The sequence below is a fragment of the Gymnoscopelus microlampas genome (assembly GCF_963454915.1).
Source record: "Gymnoscopelus microlampas genome assembly, chromosome: 23".
Classification (NCBI taxonomy): Eukaryota; Metazoa; Chordata; class Actinopteri; order Myctophiformes; family Myctophidae; genus Gymnoscopelus; species Gymnoscopelus microlampas.
Genome location: NC_139960.1, coordinates 30621037 through 30640427, shown reverse-complemented (window position 1 = coordinate 30640427; position 19391 = coordinate 30621037). Strand labels below are relative to the sequence as shown.

At 39.7% G+C, this 19391-nt stretch overlaps 1 protein-coding gene across 1 annotated transcript; it reads left to right on the top strand.

Moving 5' to 3' along the window:
* Positions 1 to 791: 791 nt before the first annotated feature.
* Positions 792 to 18948, top strand: LOC311039542 (aldo-keto reductase family 1 member B1-like). Its single transcript, XM_084049485.1, has 11 exons — positions 792 to 805; positions 5787 to 5973; positions 8144 to 8311; positions 9940 to 10056; positions 11544 to 11621; positions 12135 to 12257; positions 12372 to 12478; positions 12597 to 12678; positions 15789 to 15872; positions 16889 to 16971; positions 18183 to 18948. Exons 2-11 carry the CDS (start codon positions 5908 to 5910, stop codon positions 18223 to 18225), a joined length of 951 nt encoding a protein of 316 aa, XP_083905611.1. The 5' UTR covers positions 792 to 805; positions 5787 to 5907; the 3' UTR covers positions 18226 to 18948.
* The last annotated feature ends 443 nt before the right edge of the window (positions 18949 to 19391 follow it).

Sequence of the window (19391 nt, the reverse complement as noted above, 5' to 3'; positions counted from 1 at the left end):
CTCTACTGGCTACTCTACCCCTGAGCCACTGTGAAGGTGTCTTCCAGTTGTGGAAACTAACTAACTATATTTACTTAAGTACTGTACTTAAGTACAATTTTGAGATATTTGTACTTTTTTGTATATCTAATATCCAATACTTCTACTCCACTGATCTCGGATCCAAATATTGTACTTTTACTCTACAACATTTATTTGAAAACTTTGGTTACTAGTTACTTTGTAGATTTTGATTATTATTACAAAACATACCACTTCAGCCCTATATCATAGCCCTATATACATTTTGGCCATTTGAAAATAGCCAATCTACAAGCTCACAATATATCACGATGGACGCATTGTGAGCTTGTAGATCTGCTATTTTCTAAATAAAAGTTATACATTTGAAAACTTGTGAAATGGGACATTCTGCACAATGAGTACCTTCTACTTTTGGTACTGTAAGTACATTTTGATACCAATACTTTTGTACTTTACTCAAGTAAATTTTGAATTATTGACTTTAAAGAGTAACTATTGCAGTATTGATACTTTTAGAAGATGTGAGTACTTTTTACACCACTGGGTGTGACCAAACTTTTGTCTGGTAGGCCTGCAGTAGCCTACTGTGTATTTGTGGTTTATTATTTTAAATAAATGTTAATATTTTTTTTTTTAGAAAAATGTATTAGGACTGCTAACAAACAATCGTAAGTACCAGAGCCATTCTGGTATTAAAGTACCACTCGTCAACTAAGCTCTTATTTCGAAATCCACGACCGGACGTCCCCACGTAACATTGGTTGGACAAATGACGGAAGCTGTACGTATTTCCAGATCTTTTCCAGTCTTTTCTTATTATGTATTATTTCTTTGTGTACTAAAGTAGTCATGGATAAACGTTGTTGGGAGTATGCAAAGTGTAGTTCGTATGTTTCAGTATAAATGTAATGCAGAGCTGTATCATGATCACGTGTAGCGTAGCGTATACTGACATACTAGCCTTGGCTTGGATCAAGACAATCAGATGTATTTTTTTTTAATAGATTTTGACATTTGCATATATGATAGTCTTGGGCTGCACACCCCAGAATGACCTGAACTTTCACCAGTAAAGTCCGTATTTCTCCGAACATGCATAAATGCAAGTATAAGGTGTTTAACCGGTTGCCCCAAATGTTTACTCGGCATTCGGATTTTTTGTGCAATGTATTAGTCCGTATGTTTCAATAGATATGTGATTAATCCCGTCTGTGCCCGAACGCCATTTGGTCCCCTCGTTTACTTCCTGTTTACATTGAGTGTAATACCGGCTTTCAGCCGATGCGCCCCGTCACTACCACCCATTGAGGAACAGGAAACTTCCGACAGAATCCGACACAGACGGGATTAAAACACATATCTATTGAAACATACGGGCTAATACAGTGCACACGGGCTCCTGATGTCGAGTTAACATCCGGGGCTACAGGGTCAGAACTTAATATTTTTTTTTTGTACATGTACGGAGAAGTACGGGCTTTCCGCGCGGATGTACAGTGACAATTTGGGGGTGCAGCCCAAGACTATCATAGATATGAAAGTAAAAGTCAGACGCGATAAAATACCTGATAGTCTTGATCCAAGGCTACTGACATATATAGCCTACAGACCAAAATTCACAACATTATACGAGGAAAATATGCCAGCCTCTGATGCCAGCTGGAGCCAATTTACATTTCCCTAATGAGCAATTAGCATCTATTTATTTAACATACTCCACTATAATTATATGAAAACTTTAGTTAGTTTGTAGATTTTGATTTACAAAACATACATTAACCACTTAAGCCCATATGTATATCGGCCATTTGAAAATAGCAGATCTATAAATATTTTGAAAATAGCCATCTACAAGCTCACAATGTCTCGCATGCATTGTGAGCAAAATGTATTAAAAATATTTTGAAAATAGTTGATCTACATGTAGATCGGCTATTTTCATAATATTTTTAATACATTTTGAACTTGTAAAATGGGACATTCTGCACAATGAGTACTTTTACTTTTGGTACTTTTGCAGTACCAAAAGTAGAAAGTACTCATTATGCAGAATGTCCCATTTCACACATAGTGAGTTTATAGATTAGCTATTTTCAAATGGCCGAAATGTATATAGGGCTGAAGTGGGTAATGTATGTTTTGTAATAATAATCCAAATCTACAAAGTAAGGGACAGGTCGATTTTTAAAGAAGGGGGTACCCCTGGAGAAAATGTATGTGCCCTTATCTAAAATGCCATGACCCTCCCTTTGACTAAAAAAAAAATCAATGACCCTCCCCAAGTGATTAAAAAAAAAAGACTAAACCCTCCCCGCCTATTGGAGTTATATACGATATATTGTCCAACGATATAGCCTATCGTGGTATTAAAATGTGACGATAGGTATTGTCAAGATGTCATACTGCATCGTAATATTTTTTAAATAATTTTTCTTTTCTTTATTTTTTTTGCCGGTGAAAGTTATAGTTCTATGGTGTATGATACGAAATGTAAAGCTTATCATAATCACAGTAATTATGAATCACATCTTCCATCATATTCGAGATATTTTGGAGAGAATAAAACAGACACCAGTCACTTTCAGTTTAAAGCACTGCAGAGGGGAGGTGTTAATTGTGTGTCAGCTGATGCTCGTTAACGCTCGTTAATGTGACATGCCAAAGGAGTTATGCCTCTGCACTCTCAAATAGGCCTACAGTACATCTAATCTAAGATTGTTTACATGGTATTATACTGTATCTGGTATTATAGATTTGTTTTTAGCTGTTGTAAATAACTAGTCTGCACTTGGTTCGTAAAGTCCAGATGACAAAAATATGAGGTTTGTGGAATTTATAGTTATGCAGTGTTATATTATTTATATTTAGTGTGGTTGCCCAACAGGGCAACCAGACTATAGTACTCTATACACTTTATTTCTTTATTTATTTCTTTATTTCTTTATAGATAAACAATACTTTACAGCGCATCTCCTCCCACAGTTTTCATCCCCCAATGTTGTGCCATATATCAAAATGACCGTCTAAATCGGGAATCGTGCGCGTGTATAGGGCTAAGAGATTGGTTGAATAGTTTAATTGATATTAATTTATTAGTGCCATTAAATGTCCCCATCCACTTTAATGGAAAAGTGAAAAAACTCAAATTCAAGTATTTTTTTCTCAGAAACCGTAAGAGCTAGAGTTATCAGATTTGGAGGGATAATTCATAATATTGTCCGAAATTATTGAAAAAAATATCACACCATTCGGCCTCATGGTGGCGCTATAACAGCCCCCTTTACGTTTTGGCCTGTAACTCTTGAGCCGTAGGTCCGAAAATCAAAATTTCTTTTCACCTGGATTCCTTGGGTCACTACGCATCTCCCCATATAGGCCACGCCCATTTGCGTCAGGATAGATTTTTTGATATTGATTTATTTCTGCATTAAATTTCCCCATCCACTTTAATGGGAATTGCAAAAACTCCCATTCAAGTATTTTTTTCTCGGAAACCGTAAGGGCTACAGTTACAAGATTTGGAGGGGAGGTTAATAGTTTTTTGCGAAATTATTATGAAAATAATCACACCAGTCGGCCACATGGTGGCGCTATAACAGCCCACTTTACCTTTTGGCCTATAACTCTTGAACCGTAGGTCGTAAAATAAAAAAATATTTTTCCCTGGATTCCTTGGGTCATTACGCAGCTCCCCATATAGGCCACGCCCATTTGCGTCAGGATAGATTTTCCGCCATTTTGAATTTTCTTCAAAACACACTTTTTGCTCCTTTTCCTACAATTTTTTTCCAAATCTCACACAAATCGGTACACATGATCTCTGAGCCCATGCGGTAAACATATCCAAACGGCATTTTCATAGACCTTACCGTTCGTCCGTAAATGGCTTCCAAAGTTAGCGGGAGGGGCCCGTTTTACCAAAAATGCCAGAAATCACGAACGAAACGTCCGGTCAATCCCAAATTCAAATCACATGTCGAGGGTGGTTTACTCAACAAATTCCCAAAAGCATTTCCACTTTGACCCATAGGGGGCGCCACAAATGCGCAAAATGTAACCGTTTAATGCAAAAACATTATTTCGGGGTGGATCGATCCTTTCAAAATGAAACGCAAGCGATCTCATGAGAGACGTGACAATGTAATTGGCGCAGCCTCCGACGTTATTCCTCCCGGCCTATTCCTCGAGTCCCGGCGGCCGCGACCGGCGTCGGCGCAACCACACTCTGCAATTTCCCCGGAATTGCCACGCGTCTAGTTGTTATATTAGTGCCTATCTGTCCTCTGAAACAATGGGTTTATAGTTAGTGAGAACTTCACTTCTCCCTTAAGCTTGCATAAATGTATTTATTTGTGTGTACAAAGCACTTTGTAATTGTTTTTTTTTTAAAGTGCTTTATAATTGTTATCTTAAACTAAAGATGATGGCCAATGTTGATGATACATGAGAAAAGAACATTAATAATGTATCATATCGATATCATATGCCCAACATCATGTATGTGTCCTGAAATTAGTGTTATCTTGACACCCCTAACCCTCCCCATCAAATACAACAACATGACATTTAAAACTGATAATATGTCCGATGTTTTGCTTTCCACATTGATTAGAACATTACTGTAGTTAGTCTTGCTAAATGCACAGTGTAGTGTCTGTAGTGGTAGCAGAATGGACAGTGTTCTAAACTTACATGTGGGAAACCCATTGAATCCCATAATTATTAACTACTGACTACACTGTTGCCTACATGATCATGGGTTTTTAACTGGTGGTCCGTGGAGGTATTGCATGTGGTCCCTGACCATGCATTTAGTAATGTAGGAAAGTGAAGATTTGTATTATATTTTATTTTATCGATGGTGGATACTGTTAATGTGCATGACAACAGAAAGGAACTTCAACTCATGACTTTAAGGGAGGTTTTAGTACATCAAGGTAAATACAGGCTTTTATTTGAGCCTGTATTTAGTTACAGGCTCAAATAAAGCCTGTCTCAGGTTGCATTGATGCGTTAAGACGCATCAATGTTGTCAGTTACTTGGAAGTCGGATGTCAAGAACTTCCACAGAAATGTGAGTTAGAATTTCAAGGGAAACTGTACCGGTTTACCTGGTTGAGTCATCATTAGTAGGAAATGTGCCCATATCAATCACATGTGCTTGCTTGTACTTTTGCAATTCGAAAATGGCCCCTGTCTAAGTCTTAGTTAGTTGGCATATGTCAGGCTATTGAAACTTTCTTCTATCACTATAGCAGGCAGTTTCCAATTCTTGTTTCAGTTTTGCAAAGTGGACTGCTGTGTGTGCCTGTCTGGCTATTATTTATTTATCTCTGCCAGCCTGAGACAACTAATAAGATGATTTATCATTAGAGCAGAAAAGGTTGGACATTGCAATCTGGTGGGACGCACACACTAGGCACTCTGGTTCAGAAAATGTGTCAGGGTACCTCAGATGTCATGTGTCAAATGTTTAAAATCAATTTAACACAGACTATTTCGCTAGCACTCATCTTTCAAAATGAATACAATTCAGCATTATATAACCATGTAGAGAATGCCTCTACATATTAAATCACTGAGATATATGACCCTAAAAAGTGCTGAGTCATGTCCCTCCCTGGTTGCCGGCTTTGGGGCATGACTTACCACAGACCCGTCCCACTCTTCTGTTTACCACTATTGACTACATAAGTGGGTTGCAATCCACCCACTCACTCTCACTCTCTCTCTCTCTCTCTCTCTTTTTCTCTGCTGTTCAGGCACATTTGAAATCCCAGCTTTTACATGCAGAGAGGTCTGTGAGAGGCAGAAAGATTAGAGGCTGCTTCACTGATCCTGCAACTCACCAGTGGAGTTCTACAGCAGCAGCAAACCGACATCATGATACCGTCTGTCACGCTCCACACCGGAGCAAAGATGCCTGTGGTGGGCCTAGGGACGTGGAGGGTAAGTCCAGTACTTCACTTGTATTCATTGTTTGTTCAATGAGCCTCATGTATCAGTGGTGCCTATTGACTTATTGCACATTTATGTCAATAGATTACTGACACGGTCCATCATATTTACAGCATGGTATTTACCACTAAGCCTTGTTCATATTTACAGTCACCAGTAGAAATTCACATCAAAGGGGACTTTTATTTTCAAGCTGTAACATGGGCATTTACGTATTTATTGATTGATTTACTTTTTATTGACCAGGCAGGCTTTTTTTGCCCCAATCTGCAGCACAAAATGTAAAAGTTGTCTTTAAAATAAAATCTTAGCCATTCCAATGCAACAAAAATAACTCCACAGAGAGGTTCATTGGTTGGCTACCAATATAAAGTGTGTGTGTGTGTGTGTGTGTGTGTGTGTGTGTGTGTGTGTGTGTGTGTGTGTGTGTGTGTGTGTGTGTGTGTGTGTGTGTGTGTGTGTGTGTGTGTGTGTGTGTGTGTGTGCTCGCGCGCGCGCGAGCACTGGTGTCTGTCTGGTTGTAAAGTACTCAAATGTTTTATTTAAGTAAAAGTATAAATACTGCAATGTAGAAGTACTCTGTTACAAGTAAATGTCCGGAATTCAAGTAAAAGTACAAAAGTATTGGTATCAAAATGTACTTAGAGTACCAAAAGTAAAAGCACTAAAATGTTTGAAAATAGCAGATCTACAAGCTCACAACACGTTTGCTTGTAGGTATGAAATAGGGCTAAAGTGGTAAATGCATGTTTTATAATGTAATGTATATCTACAAAGTAACAAGTAACTAAAGTTTTCAAATAATTGTAGTTGAGTAAAAGTACAATATTTACCTCTGAGATGTAGTTGAGTAGAAGTAAAAGTACAGTGTTTCACTTAGATCATTTGTATCAACAACAAAAATAGTCTTATGCTTAGGCTATGAAAGTTAAGTGCAACCCTAATCCAAAGTGAAACCACCTTTCAGGCTGAACATCTTTGAAAACGCACAGCCTCGCTTCTCCATCTAAACGTGCAATACAGGGGAATCCGCAAAAGTGTGATGTTTCACGTAGGCTGACTAGGCTCTCTTGCATGAGAGAAATAAGCAGTCAGTTCTATGAAAACAAGCCCAAAAGAAGCAACTAGGCTACATGAGCAGTAGCACAGACTAGTACATTGGCTATTTGAAAATAGCAGATCTACATGCTCGCAAAGTGTTGCATTCGCGACGCTTTGTGAGCTTGTAGATCGGCTATTTTCATATATATATGTGTGTGTGTGAGAGCAGTGGTTTCCAAACTGGGGGTCGAGACACCCAGGGGGGTCCCCACATTATTTTTGGGGGTCCCCAGATGATTAGCTTAATGTGCGACATTGTATCTACACATTTCTAAAATGACAATTTAATGACTTTTTTAATACCAAATTGGGGGGGGGGGTCCCCAGTTCAAATATGATGAGGGGGGGTCCCCAGTTCAAATATGATGATTTTGGGGGGTCACAGCCTAGAGGATCCGGATGACTCCCCCCCCAGGACTAGCTGGTACATTTGGATAAGTGCAACTTTCTCCTCCACTCTGACCCACCCGCTTAACCACCCGAGGCTAATGAAATAAACAGGGAGGACATGTTCTGGGTTTAAGAATCAACCTAACTAAGGGGTTCGGGGAGGTCTACAAGTTATTTTTTAAGATCTTAGGCATGCTGTAGTATCAATATGTGCAGGCGTAATCAAAATTACGTTGAACACAGATGGAGTGACAACTTATTGTCTGATAACCAGAATTTTTGAAATTCAGTACAAAGTACATTTGAATCCACTATCAGATTCACTTCATTTGCTAAATGCATCACTGTGTACAATCTATAGATTAACTGATTTTCTGCGTTTATTATAACATTTACACATTCTAAACAAAGAATATGATTTCAAACTGAATACTGCCACCACTGCCTCACAAAACAAAACAAGATTACACAAACATAGAACAGTAGACTAGAGACAACAGATACTCACTGCTACACAGTAAAATCTGTTATTTTAACTCTATGTGAGAGTAAACATGGACGCACATGGACCTGCAACTCTCAGAGTTAAATTACCATGGTATTTTACTGTGTATGATCTACACAAGCTGATATGAATCTGTGTCATTTCCTTATATTCTAATGATTCCAGGCAGAGCCGGGAAAGGTCAAAGAGGCCGTCACGGAGGCCATCTCTGCTGGCTACAGGCACATAGATTGTGCATACGTCTATGAGAACGAAGAGGAAGTGGGTGCTGGAATCCACGCCATGATGGACCAAGGCCTGGTCAAACGAGAGGAGCTGTTCATTGTCAGTAAGGTGAGTTGTACAGAATGCAGTATATTGTGTGAACATGTGCTCATGTGGGAGCACCAAAGCTGTGCACACCTAGATGAAATTAGGAGTCATGCCAAATCAAATCAAATCAGAAACTCACTTTCTGTAAGGACAGTGCAGGCACAGCAAAATAGACAGACCCATATGAAGCTAAAAAGAGGCTTATGGTAAAAGATAAGTATTTAAATAATTAATAAATAGTAATAGTAAATATTCGGTGGATTATCCTAGCAGTCCTGCTTATTCTTTTGGGGTTTCCTTATCTGTACATGTCCATGAGATAGATTCAAGATTCAAGTTGTATTTGTCACTGACAGTATACAGGTACAAGCAGTGAAATGTTGTTGGGACTTGTCCTGCAGATTGTACTACATACATATAACGAATACAAATATTGAAACAAGAAAATAAGAAATAGAATAGAATGACAAAATAATATACAAATATACAGTGGTAGGGATATACGCTAACACTTAGGGACTTGTCTTAGATACTGTAGATAGGCACATTAAGCAATGTTTCTGTGTGCATTCAATTCTGATAAAAAACAGCAATACCCAAATGTGCAAAGTGACCATGTGCAGATGTACAAAGCAACTGGATCAATCAATGTGCAAGTGTCACCTACAGTATGTATACATAGCATGATGAGCAGCATTTTCAAACAAGAACAAGTGAGTCTTATGTTTTCCTTTTTAGTTTTTGTTTGATATCCAAGACAGGCATGTTCCACCATACTGTAGTATAGTATAGCCAAAGGAACAGTAACTGTACCTAGAGATGGTGAGGTACTTATGGTCCCGATTTCTCTCCGCTCCTCTGGTTGTCCCAATAAAGAAAAACACAAAGCCTTGTTATGTTTTTGTTTTAAATAGAACCTCCTGATGTATTGTACTAAATAAGTAAAGGTCTACCTTATTAATAGTTACTTCGCTATTATAATGTATTGTACTGTATTATGGTTGCACTTCCAGGTTTGATCCCATTTCACCTCTAAAGTATTATACATACTGTGAATATACCAAACATCCAGAGAATTTGAGGCTTACTCTAATTCTGACTACTTTTTAATCCAGGCTAAAACATGTTTAAGCCTGGATTTTGTTTAAGTCAGGCAGTGTTTTTCTCTGCTGCCTTTTGTTACAAATTTCAGCATGTGTTTTGTTGATTCAGATAGAGAATCGTGGGTAGAAACGACACCTTAGTGGGATATAAAGATAACCTTGAACTTTGAAGGAATAAAATAGAGAAATAAAAATGCAGCATAAAAATCTTTTATTGTGTAAGATCGTTCTAAACTACTTTTATGCTATTATGATGATATAAATTAAACCACATTTTATTCCCTCTAATTTCCAAGTTTCAAGGTTATTTTTATATTCCACTAAGGGAGAATTGCTTTGCAGCCAGTTTGCACTGCTTGATGCGCTACTCGCTGATCTGATTGAATAGAGACATTGTTTAATTGAAAATGCCCCAGTCAGGAGACAAGATGTCATAGTCTCCCGTGGAGTGACAAGCTTCGACTGCGAGGGAATACTGTTAACATGTACATGTCCTCCCACCTTAAGAAAATTTGAAACTATAAACTCGTGATTTCTTTTATGTAGTTGTGGTGCACCTTCCACATTCCTTCCCTGGTGAGGGGTGTGTGTGAGAAGACTCTCAAGGATCTCCAACTGGACTACCTGGACCTCTATTTGGTCCATTTTCCTATGGGCTTCCAGGTATGGTAGCAACCCACTTCTGTCCAGAGATGGGCAGTGTGTATGTATTTGAAAGGCGTATTTCCATGGCTTTTGAGTATTTTATAATATGTATTTGACAGGCCTGAAGAAATGCCCATATCATTTGTAACAAGATACTTCTGAGAACAGTAGTGTTGTATTTTCTTAATATACAAAATATGTTGAGTATCAGTCATTGTTTCCCCAAACAATCTTTGTAAAAAATTGTATTTATTTACTATTGTCAATTTCAATGTGAGTACCAGCAAGTTCATAGAATTACAGCAAAAAGGAAGTCTGTATCTTCTCAGAGAAAGTTCTGGGTTTCTTATGAAATGTACCCAGTTGACCTGACAAGAGTCTGACCTCCTGCATTTGAGTACATTGAGCACATGCATCACATCAGTGATGTAAATCTAGTGGGTGCACCTGCAGGAGGCTATCCCCCACTTAACAAGCCAATTGTGTGAACCGTAGAATGTACCCTAAATATAATTCTTAGGGCACCCATCGCATTACAATGTTACAAACTACATGATTGCTACTTTTCCTACCAGTGCCTTATAGAGGTGACAGAGAAATAACAAATCTTACACAACAGAGGTGTTTCAAATGCGACATCTAGTTGCTCAATATTCTATTGCCCCTTTAAGGAACCATTGTGTTTAAAAGCAGGACCCTCTGCTAATTCCAAGAGTCTGACCTCCTGCATTTGAGTACATTGAGCACATGCATCACATCAGTGATGTAAATCTAGTGGGTGCACCTGCAGGAGGCTATCCCCCACTTAACAAGCCAATTGTGTGTGTTCCGTTTCGCAACCTACATTATTACGGTAATCAAAACTTAAACTTAAACATTTTAGAACATTAATTATTTAACATTTGTCTTTATGCCACTGCTCTAGAGTGAAAAGGGTCAGGTATTTCGGTTCAACAGTGACACCATGTGGCGATTCAGGCTAATTGCAGCCCATAATATCTGCTCCTAAGTGCAACCTAGATGCAGGGTCTAGCAGAAATCTGTGGATTTGGATGATATTGATAACTGGATGTCTGTGGATCAGACAAAGTTCCCTGATACACTACATAACATGGCAACAGCATCACCCCGGCATGTTACAATATACAGTAGTGGTGAAGATGTAGTGGTAATAATACTACTACTAATAATAAACTGTATTCATGGAGCACTTATCGAAACAAAGTTACAAATAAATATTCCATGCTACAGGCAAAATTATAATGAATGATATAAGAAATGTAGGCTACTCAGTGGTGGCCTAGGAGTGAGTCCTACTATCTGCTACAGTACAGTTTTACTGTCTTCCCCTGGGCTGTTATATCTTAGGTCAATAAGGGAAAAATGCAAAATGACCAGTTGACGGGCCATTTTGTTTTTATATATTTTTATTTTCTTAACATCCCTGTCAGCTTAATCTCTTGCTCTGACTTCCTGCTTGTGTTTATTTTTTTCTACACGTGCAGCCAGGAGATTCCCTATTTCCTCTTGATGAGGACGGCAAGGTCATTCCTGATGGCAGCAACATCTTGGACACCTGGGAGGTAAACAGTAAAGAGTATTGTTGTACTATTATAAAGTTAAGGGGTGAGTGAATGTGTGAGTTTGGGAGGAAGTGTGGGCAAGGGAATGAGTGAACTGCCTTCACACACGTGGAAGCATCATTGCATGATGGAAAGACACCACTACTTTTTAACTGAAGATGAAAACAAATGTGTGGAATAAAAGTGTGTACCCCCCCCCCCCCCAAATAAATAAACAAAATACAAAATACAATATTTAAAAATATATATATATTTAAAAATAAATAAAATAAATAACATGAATGTACCCTAAATATCATTCTTAGGGCACCCATCGCATTACAATGTTACAAACTACATGATTGCTACTTTTCCTACCAGTGCCTTATAGAGGTGACAGAGAAATAACAAATCTTACACAACAGAGGTGTTTCAAATGCGACATCTAGTTGCTCAATATTCTAGTGCCCCTTTAAGGAACCATTGTGTTTAAAAGCAGGACCCTCTGCTAATTCCAGCATTCTGTTTGTCCAGGCAATGGAGCAGCTGGTGGATGCTGGCTTGGTTAGAGCCATCGGTATCTCCAACTTCAACAAGGCGCAGATGGAAGCCATTCTAAACAAGCCAGGCCTCAAGTACAGGCCGGCCACCAACCAGGTGCAATTCAACACTCTTTAAAACAGGCCAATATGGAAGAGTCATTTCAACTCTTATCAGTCAGGATGAAAGAGCATGCCACGTTAATGAAATTGAGTGTGTGTGTCTCTCTAGATTGAGTGCCACCCATATCTGACACAGGAGAAGTTGATCAACTACTGCCGCTCACAGGATATCTCAGTCACAGCCTACAGCCCCCTGGGGTCCCCTACCAGACCTTGGTGAGATATAGCGAATAAAGGATTGGCTAAACATGTTGTGTAATGTCAAATTGTTATGCTTTATGCTATAGTACACCCTGATCTGCTAAGCTATGGTGTGTCATTTTGGATATAAAAGGGCTCAACCCGATGAACCTACTCTGCTTGAGGAACCCAAGATCAAGGCCATCGCTGAGAAGTACAACAAAACCCCAGCACAGGTAGTAGAGCTAATTGAAAGGGTAACGTCTTGAATAACTCTGCCAGCCTACAGTAGTAATTAAAAGTGTCTGTCCTTACAATAGAACGATTGATTGATTGAATACTTTATTAGCAGTTTGCAGAAAAAAAGCACAGGAAAGTACAGTTCAATACAAGGTCAGATAAGCGGATTAAAACCCAAGAAAGCCTATGGCTTGTTTCCATTGGGGTCCTTTGTACTCAATTCATAGAGACATTTAATGACAGACAGATATACACTACTATGCAAAACATCATACAAACTGAAAAAATAAAAGTTTTTTTTTTAAATTTTGTAAATTTAGACCCAAAGAGAATGGATTCAGTTTTTACCAGGTGTATTTCTTTATTATTCTCCACAAAACTTTGGCACCTAACTACTCCTACATACTTTCACTTAGAAACTCCATCCACACTGTAAAAAATCCAGCTTAATGTGGGCACGGGTGCTTGTACTTTTCCTTTTGAAATAATTTGTAGTTTTTGTAATATTTAACTTTAAACACCCGAAAAAGTCTATGGGAAAGTCAATGTTATTTCAACTGAAAACCCCTAGAGAAAGAAGGACAGAGGAGATCTAAGCTGTGTGATGAATACATTTTTAGTTAAGACCATTAAAGACGCACTGAAGTGACATTTTCGGTCATTTTATTTTGAAGGTTCAGCCCGAAACGTTGGCTCAACGACTCTAAACCAATCAGAAGGTCCCATCCCTTCAGGCTATGGGACGTTGGATCTCAATCACTTCAGCCGTGCTGGCACACGGCTAGTGTTTGTTTACAAGTGAGAGAGAGACGGCCAGTGAAGCACGTTTGCTACTACCTGGCTTATTTCGAACCTATAATGTTTTCAAATACATATTTTAGTGTGCAGATGAAGTTTAAAATGAGTAATACACTCATCTTCAATGAGATTCAAAACGGAGTATCTCTGTAATTAAAATCAGCTGTGTTTGAAGAACGTGCAGCTATGGGAATCAAACAGGTGCATGTAATCAAGATTCATTTATATTCGTGAAGGCTGTATTATGTCATCACGCAGCACGTTTTCGTTTACAGGAAGTAATTAAGATTGGCTTTTTAGGGACTTTAGATGTAAAAATTCACAAAAAATGTTTTTTTTCATTTTTTTTGGCATCTATTGTTAGGTATGCCCATATGATGACCACGGATATGCTCTAAAAGTGTGAAAAACATATTTTTCATTTCACTACACCTTTAATATAAACCCATGTCTCTTCACACTCTAGCAATCATTACACCTGGTGAAAGCTAGCCTGTCATTCATTGGCTGCTCAGTGGTGCAGCAAAGTAACTAAGTACATTTACTTAAGTACTATGCAAGCGCTTACAATGCACAATACAATTTTGAGGTACTTTTACTTTGCTTTCTATTTTTGTTACCTCTACTCCACTACCATTACAGCATATGACAGCTTTAGTTACGTTACATGTTTGATCATTAATACAAAATCTACAGTAACCACACACAGCCGATCTACAATGTGACGCGTTATGAGCTTGTAGACCTGCTATTTTCTGAACATTGAGTACTTTTACTTTGGTACTCAAAGTATATTTTGATGCTAAAACGTTTGTACACTGCAAGCTCCAAACCCCCCCCCCCCCCCCCCCCCCCCCCCCCCCCCACACACAGACACACACACCCCATACTCCACTACCCCCCCGTCATACTTCGCCTATTCAAAAAAAGCTGATATACACTGTGATGCGTTGTGAGCTTGTAGATCTGCTATTTTGGGAAAACCTTGACAGTTTTTGGAAAGTGTGAGTACAGAGGGTGGCAGCGGCAACTGCGAGGTTCCCAGTTCGATCCCGGGCTCCTCCAGAGTTTGTGTCGCAGTGTCCGAAACCATCGGAAATAGCTCATCTACAAGCTCACTGGAGCCAGGGGGGAGCACCCCACACCCATCACTCCTGCCCCCTATACCCCTCCATCCCCCCTTACTACCATCAGCTATGCAAGCTGGTGTGTAACTGATGACAATTAGGAGAATGATAACAGGTGCTCCCAACCTGATCAACCGGAGGCGCGTCTACACCCACACACAACGCAAAGACAGAGATACCAGGTCAAACTGAATTTGTACTTTTTATAACTACAGTTTTTTGGCTTTAAAGCAAGCCCACATTGTTTCTTTATAGGAACAATATTTTCTAGTGATAGTTTGTTATCAGCGAGCGAGGTGCAGATTCTACCGAGTTCAGAGCTAAGGGCTTTTTCAACCTGCAACTTGTCCCAGAGCCGAGTCATCTGCGAACAGGAACAAGTTGCAGTCAAAAGCTGATGTCGTTTACATATATTTGGAACAGTAAAGGCCCTAGTTTGCTTCCTTGCGGAATGCCACAGCTCACATGGAGGGGGGTGGACAGGGTTCCGTTCACCTCCACCACCTGGTCTCTCCCCTCCAGATAGGATTGCGTCCAGCTCACTGATGTGCTATCAAACGAAAGGTTTCTGGTAATAAATCAGCAAAAGTCTAACCTAACCCTAACCAACCAATTCATTGATTGTTTTATTCTTTAGCTATTTGAAAATAGACGATCTACAAGCTCCAAACACGTTGCATCACGATGCATCGTTAGCTTGTAGACCTGCAATTTCTGAAGAGTTTAGAAAAACCTTGAGATATAAAAAATATATATACATAAAAAAAAAAAATGTTTTCCTATAATGACATGCCAAAAATAAGGATGTGGTTTAAAAATGCTTAGGTATCGTGCTCAATAGGATATAGCTAGCTGGAATCTCAAGGTCCTGGCACCTACCCATCTCTAGTAAATTTAAACTCGCATTCTGTAGCTCAACACATAAGTTAAACTATGAGAGGGCTAAACTTCTTCTGAGGAGGTAGTGTTCATTTTATTTTATTTATTTAACCAGGCAAGGCAAGATTAAGAACACATTCTTAGTAGTTGCTCAATGTCGTGAAGCTGTGTAGCTTAATAACATCCCTCATGCAAAGGATCTTTACAGAAACATAATCAAAGGACATTTTCAGTCATTTCACGTCAGTCTGAGTTCACTATAACCAATTTTTAAATTTAGTTATTTTGTTTCTCCACACAAGGTTCTTATCCGGTTCCATATCGAGAGGAATGTGATCGCCATTCCCAAATCTGTAACACCACATCGAATCAAGGAGAATTTCCAGGTAATTCACCGTGCAGTCACATTGTGGAACAAATTTTCACAAGAAAATCCTTTTATCCGAATATTGTCTTCCCATTGTGCAGACATTTGTAGTCTTTACTCTTGCTTGCAATGTGGGCAACAGACTGCTGCACTGTGTGTGTAAAGCCTAGCTCATACTACAGGATAAACGGGGAGATTTTGGGCTGGAAACCCCCCCCCTCCTGAAATCACAGAGGTGTTCCCTATTTATTCCTTTAAGACCTGAGGGCCGATTCTACAAATGTCATCTAAATCAGCTTTCTGAAAAACTTATGTTGCTATATCAGTGGTGCTCAAACTTTTCCACGGCAAGGACCAGCCAAAATTATATGTATTTGAACTCAGACCCCCTCCCCCCCAGGGACCCCCAGAAGCAAAGATTTTAGTTAAAAATGTTGCCGTTAGGGGCGTCCGCTGGCCTAGCGGTCCAGGCGCATACCACATAAGCTGGTAATCCAGCATGACAGCATGCCGCGGGTTCGACTCCCGTTCCCGACGACCTTTGCTGTATGTCTCCCCCCCCATATCTCTCCCTATTTCCTGTCAGCCTATTGTCCTGTCCAAATAAAAGCATTAAAGCCCCAAAAAATATCTTTAAAAAAACAATTTTGTCTTTAGAAATTATATATATTCAAAGATTTGCACAACGTTTTCACAACGCGGCTACCGGTCGAAACAACCTGTGGTGCATTGGACAGCTGAGGTTTGTCAATATGCGGCAAGAACACGACTGTCTATATAACGTGTCCTCCCAGACATATCACAACCATTCCTCCGTTACCACCGATAGTTTAGTTTAGTATGTTGTTTACATCTGCTTCAGCATGTGATCACGTGATGAGATCATTTAAGACTAGAGAGAATTATTCTCCTGTAGTGTGTGCCACCGACGACTGTACAGTAAGTACAGTGATAACAAGAGATTCCTGCTCCTTATTGCAGATCATCTCTGTCTGTCCTCCTGTCTCGCTCTCTCTCTGTCTGTCTCTCTCTCAGGTGTTTGACTTCAAGTTGAGTGAAGAAGACATGAAGACCATTCAGAGTTTTAACAGGAACTGGAGAGGTTTCCCCATGAACTGGTGAGTGGACATACTGTACTGTACCAAAATGAACAATAAATAATATACACAATGTTATATTGACAATACTGTATAATTGATATAATGCCTTATGGATGTGGATGTATTTGCGCATGTAACATCTGACGAGAATTTATTTTAATAGGAACTATTACTCGGGAACGATGCAAATTTAGAATGCATGCCATACAGTATATGCATGACCCACCCGGTTATGCAATACCTCTTGTAACCGTACCTGTTGTACCCCTCTGTGTCCCTTTTGTGCCCATATACAGTATTTGTGCCCGTTATATGGAGATCTCTGTATCTGCCTGTGGCCCTTTTATGCCCATGCTGTATATGGAGATTGCTGTATCTGTCTGTCTTGTCCCTTTTATACCAATATACGGAGATCCCTAATGCCAACAGTATATGCCTGTATGCCCATATGGGTATATCGGTTGGATCGGCGGTTCTGGACAACTGGATCTCCATATACTGTGTGCCTATATACTGTATGGGCATATCGGTCGAATTTAGCCCGATTATCAGCCTGAAGCTGCATGGAGCGTCAGTCTGACATTTGCTGCAGTGTTCGCGATTACCAGGGGGGGGTTCAAATTTCCCTAAACCAATCACAAGAGATCCAGGGATCCGCCTACATCTGACGTCATCGCACAGCTTGTTTTAGCAGATATTCGCTGATTGGCCCCCACCGCTGACTCTGATTTGACAGGTTTTTCTTTGACCGTGAAAAGCCATAGGCTCACATTATGCCACCAGACCAAGAGGAGCAGTCCACTCAGAGAGTGGGCGGGGTCTATGGTCTGGAACCAGGCTAGGTCGAATTGGCAACTCGATGCCGGGCACCGCACTCCCTCGAGTCCTCGAGGGAGTGATGAGCGCGCCAAGTTTGAAGTTGGTCCGTCCCACCATATATGCGCATGTTGGATATTGGTTGGATCGGTGGCTCTGGACTCTGTATATGGTCTCCATATACATTCTGCCTATATACGGGCGTATCGGTCAGATGGGGGGTTCTGGACAACGCCTATCTGACCGTCTCGACGCCGGGCATGGCACTCCCTCAGGTCGTCGTGAGCGAGCTTGTGACTGATATTCAATCATTTATCAATCACTGCTTGTGTTATATTTAAAGGTGTGTCCCAGTAGCACCTCTAATCTTCATTCTAATCTACCTTCCTCTCTTCCTCTTCTGTTCACTACAGGGGCTCAAACCACAAAGATTTTCCACTGAATGCAGAATACTAATTCATCAAGGGCTTGACTGCATTGAGGACTGAAGACCTGACTCTGAAGTTCTTTCAGTTTGCAAGAAAATAGTCATGAACCCTAGAGTCCCTATTCTGGGGCAAACTTTCAGAGAAAATAGCAGATCTATAAGCTTGCATGGAGACGCATGATGAGCTTGTAGATCAGATATTTTTGGTGGAGAGATTTGGTGTGGAGGGGAAAAAAGAGTGGACCAAGTCTAAAGCCCTCGGTGACCCCGGTCAAGTAAGTTTATAGGGTTATAAGTGATTAAAGGACCATACCGGTCAGCTTCTTTGTTTGTATACATACATACAAGTGTGTGTATGCAGTGTATACTTAAGTAGATCTCAGCCTATATTCTTGAATACCATTCATATTGAAACAGTGTTTAAAAATACCTAGCAAAAAGTTGCCTAAACAAAATATTTAAAAGTAAAGCATGTTTGGGGAAAATGGTCTAGGTTTGTTAACGTTGTGACATGATGATGGACAATGGCATGTACAGTAGTAACTCTGGTTTGGTTCTTTAAAGCTGACACAAACATTCCTGGCATTTAATAATCTTTATTAAATAAAGTTCCTGACTAATTTGCTTATTATTGTTGGTCATTCAGGTTTCGTGATACTGTAATAAAAACCTGAATGTCTGATGTATGTATGACTTCATGTATGTATGACTTTCCCCATTTTAGATCTAAATATATATTGTGCTTGTATACAAGTCTGTAGTACACACAGACAAACCCACCGCCTATTACACGAAAGGAGAATTAAATAAGCCTGGATTTAAGTCAAATCCAGGTTTGACAAAGTCTGGTCCGTACAGCCTGGGCCCCATTTCACGAAAGGTGAATTAGAGCTAAAGCCTGGCTTTAACACCTATCCTGGCTTAATTTAGCCAGGATTAGGGATGAATCGGTTTCATGAAAGCTGAATTATCTTGAAGATTAGTTTAGCCAGTTCACCCTGGCTAAGTTTAGCCATGACTAGATTTCACGAAAGAGAATTGAAGCAAGCCTACCTTAGTTACCATGGCAATTTAGCTGTGACGTTAGCCTGGTCAGGAGCAGGCTAACAGCCAAGCTTACTTAATCCAGTGCCTTGTTCTTCATGTTTTTCCACAGTTAATTCAACACATGTGTTTGTATATGGACTCATTTTAA

Coding starts and splice junctions, on each gene's coding strand:
- LOC311039542 (XM_084049485.1), top strand. CDS start 5,908: ATGATACCGTCTGTCACGCTCCACACCGGAGCAAAGATGCCTGTGGTG. Junction 5,974..8,143: donor TGGGCCTAGGGACGTGGAGG/GTAAGTCCAGTA, acceptor TAATGATTCCAG/GCAGAGCCGGGAAAGGTCAA. Junction 10,057..11,543: donor ATTTTCCTATGGGCTTCCAG/GTATGGTAGCAA, acceptor CTACACGTGCAG/CCAGGAGATTCCCTATTTCC.